This window comes from Impatiens glandulifera, chromosome 6 (genome assembly GCF_907164915.1).
Source record: "Impatiens glandulifera chromosome 6, dImpGla2.1, whole genome shotgun sequence".
NCBI classification, from domain to species: Eukaryota; Viridiplantae; Streptophyta; class Magnoliopsida; order Ericales; family Balsaminaceae; genus Impatiens; species Impatiens glandulifera.
In genome coordinates, this window is record NC_061867.1 from 15,476,470 (window position 1) to 15,485,870 (window position 9,401).

General features: G+C 29.9%; 1 protein-coding gene across 1 annotated transcript; it reads left to right on the forward strand.

Moving 5' to 3' along the window:
* Positions 1 to 4,926: 4,926 nt before the first annotated feature.
* LOC124942096 (subtilisin-like protease SBT2.2) lies at positions 4,927 to 9,023 on the forward strand. The gene is made up of 8 exons (XM_047482513.1): positions 4,927 to 5,506; positions 5,590 to 6,147; positions 6,231 to 6,326; positions 6,453 to 6,525; positions 6,606 to 6,888; positions 7,384 to 7,715; positions 7,792 to 8,059; positions 8,701 to 9,023. The coding sequence occupies exons 1-8, from the start codon at positions 5,292 to 5,294 to the stop codon at positions 9,006 to 9,008; spliced, it is 2,133 nt and encodes a 710-aa protein (XP_047338469.1). The 5' UTR covers positions 4,927 to 5,291; the 3' UTR covers positions 9,009 to 9,023.
* Positions 9,024 to 9,401: the final 378 nt, after the last annotated feature.

The window sequence follows — 9,401 nt, forward strand, 5'->3', positions numbered from 1 at the left end:
CCTCCATCAATGACTAAGGTAATCATTGATGAAGGTAGCGAAAGACTATCACTTAATTGACTCAATAATAATAACAAAGCTCTGATACTATGTAAGAATAAAATAAGAAATTGTATTGAATTGTTATTATGGTTACATATGTTATGTCTATTATATATACATTATAATTATTATATAAGGAAACTAATGTAATAATATAATATTGATATTATCTCGATTTATAATATTGTGATAATATATTTTATAAATATATTATTTTATATTCTAATATACTCTCAACTCACGATGCAACAATAATAAACATGGAGAGTTTGTCAGTTAGAAAACAAAAACAGTAATTCATCAGTAATTAATTGACATAACCTTATTTTTATAATAAAAGAAAAATATAATATCAAACTCTCAATACTTATTGATGTTGCAGAAAATTATAATAATAAACTCTCATATATTGTTACTGCATCGTGAGTTTGAGAGGGGATGTTAGAATATAAAATATATAAGATATTATCACAATATTATAAATTGTGATAATATCAATATTATATTAGTTTTCTTATTTGTGGATTATAATATCTATATAACATATTTAACCAAAATAACAATTCAATACAATTTTTCTCTCTTTATTCTAAGTTTCTAACCTATTTAACTCTTTTGTTAATCTTCTTAATGGAAATTTCATCCCTATGTATTACCATTTTGATTTTAATTGTATATTAACCATTTGGATCTGACAAAGTCAATTATAGTAGTGTTATTTCTAGATAAAAAATAATTACACTAAAATTTATATAACGAGTTTTGACAATTTAAAATTCTATAAAATTTCATAATTACTTACAGTAACCATCTTATTCAACTCTAATGATGATGTGATTAAGATTCGTAATGTCCTCATCATTCTTTAGGAAGATTTGGTAGATTGTGAATTTAATGTGTATGATTGTTTTAGTTCAAATGGTGATTACATTCTATATTATGTAGTGTTTTTGCCGACTAACGTATCTTTTTTTAATTGACAAATTTGATACAACCTTTTTATATGTAAATATATTCCTCAAAAAATCTAAAATTGTTGTTTTGACAAGTAAAATCCAATTATTTATTTCATAGAAAACTATTATTTATTTAATATATAACCCTTTTATTTGTCGCGACACTGAAAAAAGAAGAAAATGGAAGGAAACAAGGAAGATAGAAAGTAAAATAAAAATTGCTAATGTTTATTGGGTTGTGGGTTTATCCAAGCAAGTCGAGCCCCTAAACCGAACATGATCATATGACACGAGTAGTATAAAAGACTAAATGTTACGATTTCAATTTTCATTACAAACTTCTATAAATTGAATTGAGGAATATATGAGAGTCCTGCAATATCGAAAATAATAAGAACAAGACCCTTAACAAAATGATAGTAAAAACTATTACAAATGGTCGAAAACAAAGAAAGGTTAGATGGCTATATGAAAAGTAAAAAGTTTAAGCAAATGTAAAATGTGAGTGTCTAAACACTATCTTAACTATTGATATGAGTATAAACCAACCCAATTGCTAACCATGATAACATTTTTTTGACTTTGTTTGAGGTTGGTTATGATTGACACTCGAGTCATCCAAAAAGATAGAGCCAACCTTTAATAATTAAAGATGAAAAGATAGAGATTTTAATTATTATTGTTAACGTTATTATTGCTAACATATGCATAGAAATTATTTAAAGAGAAAAAGTACACTCTCATATTCCTCTTTTGAACATGTAAATGGATTGAGTATATACATCACTATCGCAATAGCCCACCCACTTAGGTTTGTTGGGAATCATATTTTACATGTAATTTTGAGCTTTGTTTGATTTGGGGAATTTGGAAAGAAAAATTAGATTATGAAATTAAAATATTATTAAATTAAAAGTGAACTGTTTAAATTAAATTATTAAAATATTTCTTTTGTATTCTATAAAAAAAATATTATAGTAATAATTTGATATATGTAATGATGATTTAAGTGATTTAATTGATAAATTGAATGATGATTATAATGCAATATCAAATGTTGGATTCTCTAGAAAAGACTCATTGGCAATGCACTCAGCTTGTTAAAATGATGGTATTTACTTTACTGCAAAACCGCCATTAATTATAATCGTGTGTATTTGCAGAATAATATTTATTTATGTTACCAAGATAACTTTTAAAGCCTGGTAAAACCTAGTATTATTGTATTCCTCTATTTTTGTAATAAAAAATATATATAATTGAAAATTATAAAATGAGAATAAAACTATGAATTTTGTTATTTTAGAGACTGACTTTTGTTATTGGAGTCCTAGAGAGTTTCTCCATTATAGAGGGGTATAGAGAAATTTATACGTTCTTGAATGACTTCGAATTTACATAATTTTTTATTGAATGATGTTTGAATTTTGAATTGTGTTATATGAGTTTCAACTATTACAATTTTAATTAATAAGATTTTGACAACGTAGTATTTTTTCCTTAATAAATTTATTACATTTGTTAAAATAGTAAAAAACTTTTTTTTAACTATTCATATACATTACACATTACACATTTAAGGCATTCAAATCATATTTTATAGTTTTAAATATGTATATCTCGAAAAATACTTAATTTAAAACGCAAATATGTCCAAATTGATTGATACACAAAGTTACGTCATTACAAAATCTTTTGAAAAATAAATATCAAATCTCTCTCTTCAAATTTTCTTTAAATTAAGCACTTTTTAGTCGACCAATTAAAACAATACGCAATTTTAAAAAATAAATAATACATTTAAAATATCTTTAAACATTAAAACAGTAAAAAAAAATAATTAAAATAAAATAAGAAACGAACATTTCACCAATGTGAAAAAAATCTCAAATAACTAAAGTTTGAACATCGTATAACACAATTTAAAGTTCGAACCTCATTGAATTAAACAACCCGAATTCGAATCTTAAATAATAATTTAGCTCAATAAAATTAATTTTGTGAAATTCTTATATTAGTGAATAATAATTTAATGTTCTTTTCAAACTTGAGCCAGATTTAAAAACAACATGCGAACTATTCATCGTCTTCCCAGATATCAACCGAATAATCAAGTTGATCTTATTTGAAAATATAAATAATTTGGAGTATTCACATATTTAAGTGTCCGTTAAATGTGTCTTATATAAATATGTGTACATATAAGTTAAAATAAATAAATAAGGGGTCACGGGGTGAGAAGAAGGGGACACTATTTGACTACTCATAAGAAGTGACAACTTTTTTGTTACATCATTTCTCAAATAAATTCGAACGTTGGATCTTATGGTCCCACCATTTCCCATCTTCCATTCTCTACTACTTAATTTCACCGCCACCGACTGTTCTTTTAATTATTATTATTATTTTTTTTAATTGTGGAAACTTACCCTAAATTGTATTTAATTCCTCATTTTTTTATATCTTAAAAATAACTTTTATAACCTATTTTAAGGATGGATTTATAAATTAGAGTTGTGTCACGGTTGAGCTCTTACACGGATTAAAGAATTCGAATTTTCGAATTTTGGGTACGATTGAGAAAAGAAAAAATGACAAGAAAATTATGGATAAAATGAGAATAAATAAAGATAATTTTTTTTAAAAAATTAAATATAAAAAGAGTGTTTAAAATTTTAAAAATTAAGGAATAATATCAAAATTTGTACTGTAAAAAAGAAATCGAAATGGGCTACATCTTAAAAATATTTGAAGTAAGTTTAAAAAAATAAAAAAGAAAAATTTAATGAAATTAACAAATATTGATTTTATCTTTTTTTAATTAGAGAAAAAATATTGAATTAAATTTAACAAAATTAAGAAATTAGATGTTCATATCATATTAAAATATTGTAAAAATTAAAACAAAATATTTTTTTTGGGGTAGACTGAAATCAACTCAGCTTTTAATATATATAATGAGATATTTTTTATTTAAAACACTCTAATTTAAAAAAAAATAATAATAATAAAAAAAATAAAAAAAATAAAATATAAAATGGTCCAATTGTATATGTTAAATTTATTAACATTTCAATATTAGGCTTACTGCTTCAACTACACACATTTAGTAATGTATATTCTTTCTTTTTTATCTTTAATAAAAGCTTTAAAAATTACAATTTCATATAACATCATTATAATCCAATGTTTTTTTAGTTAGTTATCAAATGATACCATAATAATGGTATTTGTGTCTTGTCTATACTCTACCCAAATACTAATCAAAATAATCATTTATCATTCATATTTTATAAAAAAAAAAATATTTATTATTTTATAATAATATAAAATTTTAAATATATTTAACTATTTACATTGAATAAAAAATAATTTTATCAAGGTGACCTTAGAGAATTTAGTCAACCTCACATTGCCACAATCACAATTTACCCTAAAATCTGCCTTTTTTTTCAAAACATGTGTTTTTTTTTACTATAATTCAAATCAATGATTAAAAAATAAAATCAAGTCATTCTAAGATGTTTCTACAAGTAACTGGAATGTATTTTTTTTATTAATTAATTAATATTTTTGGATAGTAAAACTGATAAAAATTTGGATTTTTTCAAAAAAAATAGAAAATTGTTGATTTTGTCTTAGGTCAAAAAAATTGATTTTTTCCATATGTTCCTTTCATGTGAAGCCTAGAGGAAGAAGACAGCCTGTGAAAAAAAAAACCTTCAACGGTTTGAAAATCCCCCATTTTTTTCACTACTGCCAGACCACAATACACTTCTGCCACTCGATTCATTTGTCAAGTACCGAACTTGCCACCATTGAATAATGACTAAACTCATGAAATTTGTCTACTTCAAGGGTTAAAACCGTCATTTTCATTAGTTTGTGTCCAGAGAAAAACAGACCTCATGCTATAAAGGAAAATGTTCATGTGCACAACACCCAAGAAAAAGTTGCAGATTCTTCAACAACTCTTATATGCCCGGCCTCTTTCTCTGAAACCCCATTGCCATTGTTGCATTTTCTTCAAAAGAAATAAACACTGCTTAATGGGTATTTATAGTTTTGATTCATAGAAAGCTTGCAGGGGAAAAAAAGATCTGTCTTTGTTCATGTGAGTGAGCTTAACTGAAGAAGAAAACTGCAAAGAAGGAAGCTTGTAATCGGGAAAAGAAACAAAAATGGTGGAATTACACTGCCACAGCTACTTTTGATGTTTGTTTGTTCATTTCTCATATCTATATCGATCTTTAAGTTTTACCCTTTTCGGATTTTGCCATCTGGGTTGAACTAATGAAGAACATTTACACTGTTCAATTAGTTTTCACAATCTGCATTGTTCTGTTTGTGGGTTTCATTTTGTGTCAAGAAAATGGAGATGATATTGCATCTGTATATATAGTTACCCTCAAACAAGTTCCATCTTCTCACATCTACACGACTGAGTTGAGAGAAAAGAACAAAGATAGTTCTGGTGAAACTAATCGATTAAATACACTTCCTCCAAGGTTACTTCCATTTCCCTTACTTAAATTTTTGTGTTTGATTTTCAAAACTATCTTAAAATTCTTTCTTGATTCTCACAATTCAGGAATGTTTCCAGAGGTGGTGGTAATCGACGTAGCAATAATTACATAGCTCGACTTCATGATTCCCTATTGAGGAAAGTTTTGCGAGGGGAGAAATATTTGAAGCTGTACAGTTATGATTACTTGATAAATGGGTTTGCTGTTCTTGTTAGTTCTAAACAAGCTGAGAAGCTTTCAAGGAGAAAGGAAGTTTCGAATGTGGGTTTGGATTTCTCAGTTCGAACATCAACTACACATACACCGCAGTTTCTGGGTCTTCCTCAAGGAGCTTGGTTACAAGAAGGTGGATATGGATCTGCTGGTCAAGGAATAGTAATTGGGTTTATTGATACTGGAATTGATCCAACTCATCCTAGTTTCTCTGATCAATTATCTGAAAACCCATATCCAATTCCACAGCATTATTCTGGGATTTGTGAAGTTACTCCTGATTTTCCATCTGGATCGTGTAATAGAAAGCTGGTTGGGGCTCGTCATTTTGCTGCTTCGGCTATAACTAGAGGAATATTTAATGCTAGCCAGGATTATGCTTCACCGTTTGATGGAGATGGGCATGGAACGTGAGTATTGATGATATTTGGTTTTCTTCTTCTTCAATGGTTTCAAGCAGTCTTTAATGGTTTCTTAATGTTCAAAATTGCAGGCATACTGCTTCAATTGCAGCAGGGAATCATGGGATTCCTGTGGTAGCTGCTGGACATCATTTTGGCAATGCTAGTGGAATGGCTCCTCGTTCACAGTAAATTTCTGATCTACTTTGTTTTTTTTGAAAATGGTGTAAAAGACTCGAACCCACGAACTAGCATTCCGATCTAGCTTATTGTTTCTTCAATCAAACAACTTATATATGCCAAATTGTACACAGTATTGCTGTTTACAAGGCGTTATACAAGAGCTTTGGAGGATTTGCTGCTGATGTTGTGGCTGCAATAGACCAGGTATGGTTTCTCAACCAATCTCACTTTTGTTTCAATGTTTTTATTTGTTTAATTTCTTTGCTACAATTTTTGTTGTGAAGGCTGCACAAGATGGAGTGGATATAATAAGTTTATCGATTACTCCCAACAGGCGTCCTCCAGGGATTGCAACATTTTTTAATCCGATAGACATGGCACTTCTATCGGCAGTTAAGTTGGGCATATTTGTCGTGCAAGCAGCTGGAAATACCGGGCCTTCTCCCAAAAGTGTTTCTTCCTTTAGCCCGTGGATCTTCACAGTTGGTGCTGCTACTCATGACAGGATATATACTAATTCCATCCTTCTTGGAAACAACATGACCATCTCCGGAGTTGGACTTGCTCGTAAGTTTTGTTTTACTGAGCCTTTTTGTTGGTATGAGGATTCCCAATAATATCATTTGGCTAAAATGTTTGATGATCTAGCTAAAATTTTGTGACGTAATTTAAAATTTTACAACTTCTTGCACTATAAAGTTCAACACTTTCACTTTACATTTTTTAGTTTGGTAATTTTTAAAAGTAATTGTAGTTGTGACAAATAATAGTTTTCCAAAAGGGCTCAGGTTATTTGGATTTTTTATGAATTATTTGAAAATATCTTCTTTGATGAAAATGTGAGCTATTTGATATTGTTTATAGACTAGTATTTTGATTAATAAGTGATTTGATGCTTATAAATTATAATGATAGTGATGTTTTTTTAATCATGATAAAATGAGCTCTAAGAGGTTTATTACCTTGAGTTCTTGATTGAAGACAACCTGGTTACAAAAACAAAAAAGAAGTGTGTGATCTCTAACCTAATTTAGAATTGATGGCATTATTTTTTTGTTTCAGCCGGAACGGAGAAGGATAAAATGTACACATTAGTGTCTGCTGTGGACGCTTTGAACGAAAATTCAACTGGCGCAAACGACATGTATGTTGGTGAATGTCAAGATGCGGATAGTATAAATCAGGATGTGGTTCAAGGAAACCTTTTAATCTGCAGTTACTCTATCCGGTTCGTCCTTGGTGTTTCTACAATCAAACGGGCTTTAGAAACAGCTAAAAACGTTAGTGCAGCTGGCGTGGTTTTCTGTATGGATCCTTTTGTCATCGGTTTTCAGCTTAATCCGGTTCCTATGAGATTACCCGGGATTATAATGCCCTCCACCAAGGATTCCAAGGTAGTGAAAAATCATCAATCTATTTTGCTTTCATTTATTTTTATTTGAGTGTTTTTGACACTTTTCTTTGGGGCAGGTCTTGCTTCAGTACTATAATTCTTCTTTGGAAAGAAATGGTACAAAGAAAATTGTAAATTTTGGTGCAGTTGCATCAATTGTGGGTGGAATAAAAGCAAACTTTAGCTATTCAGCTCCAAAGATTATGTACTATTCTGCTCGTGGGCCTGATCCGCAGGATAATTCAGTCGATGATGCTGATATCCTCAAACCGAATCTTGTTGCTCCAGGGAATTCGATATGGGCTGCTTGGAGTACCCTTGGTACCGACTCAGTTGAATTTCAAGGTAATCATCGTCATAATAATAATAATTATGGAACATTTTACAATTCGATTATCTGGATCTGGTTGAGAAACTGTCGAGAATTACTAGATATCGATCCAGAAATGTTTTATTAAGATAGGTGTGTTCACTTGTATGCACATTAGAAATCTGACACCTTAAAAATTCCTCCTATTGAGGATCTAACTTTTGGATTATTATGAAATTTGGACTTGTATCATCTCTTCAAAACAGTATTTTTGAGCTCTCAAAAAGCCTTATTTGAAGTGGGATCATGAATGTGGGATGGAATACATCCTAAAACTAAAACAATTAATCTTAGAATAATTGCATTAATTCGGTAAGTTAGGAATGGATTAATTCGGTAATATAGTAAGAATGTACAAAAGATATTTTTAACATATAAATAATCTTGAAGTACTTTCTCGATATTAGTTTCCCGTCTTATTAGATTAACTCGATACTTAAAATTAGTATTCATCATCTTAACTCTTAATTTTGAAACGCAAAGAACGTTTAAAATTATTTATTCATCATCTTAACTCTTAATATTGAAACGCAAAGAACGCTTAAAATTATTTATTCATCATCTTAACTTGGTCAATGTTCTAGCTGCACTGACTTGTAATGTTTAACTCTGAAAGGCGAAGGCTTTGCAATAATGTCTGGAACCAGCATGGCTGCTCCACATATAGCCGGACTTGCAGCGTTAATCAAACAGAAGTTCCCGAATTTCAGCCCTTCAGCTATTGCATCCGCACTTTCGACGACTGCTTCTCTTTACGATAGAGTCGGTGGACCCATAATGGCTCAACGAGCTTATTCCAATCCAGACGAAAACCAGTCACCTGCAACACCCTTTGACATGGGGAGTGGCTTTGTCAATGCAACTTCTGCTCTTGACCCTGGCCTTGTTTTTGATTTGAGTAAGTTTGTATTATACAGACACTAAAATTGTGAAACCCGATTAATGTTGTTTTTCTCCTCTCCTTTTTTTTTTTGGTAGGTTATAGCGATTACATGTCATTCCTATGTGGCATAAATGGATCGGCTCCTGTGGTTCTAAACTACACGAGCCAGAGTTGTGGGAAATCAACCGCAATCAGTGGCGCTGATCTGAACTTGCCATCCATAACTATTGCTAAACTTAACCAATCAAGATCAGTGCTGAGAACCGTAATCAATGTAGCTGGAAATGAGATGTACAAAGTCGGTTGGAGCGCTCCTTATGGAGTATCACTCAAAGTGAGTCCAATCGAATTTACTATCTCATCTGGGGAGAGATTAAACTTAACCATAGCTCTTACCAGTATTTTGAATAACTCGTATCCAAGTTTTGGACGAA

Coding starts and splice junctions, on each gene's coding strand:
- LOC124942096 (XM_047482513.1), top strand. CDS start 5,292: ATGAAGAACATTTACACTGTTCAATTAGTTTTCACAATCTGCATTGTT. Junction 6,327..6,452: donor GGAATGGCTCCTCGTTCACA/GTAAATTTCTGA, acceptor AATTGTACACAG/TATTGCTGTTTACAAGGCGT. Junction 8,060..8,700: donor CGACTCAGTTGAATTTCAAG/GTAATCATCGTC, acceptor TAACTCTGAAAG/GCGAAGGCTTTGCAATAATG.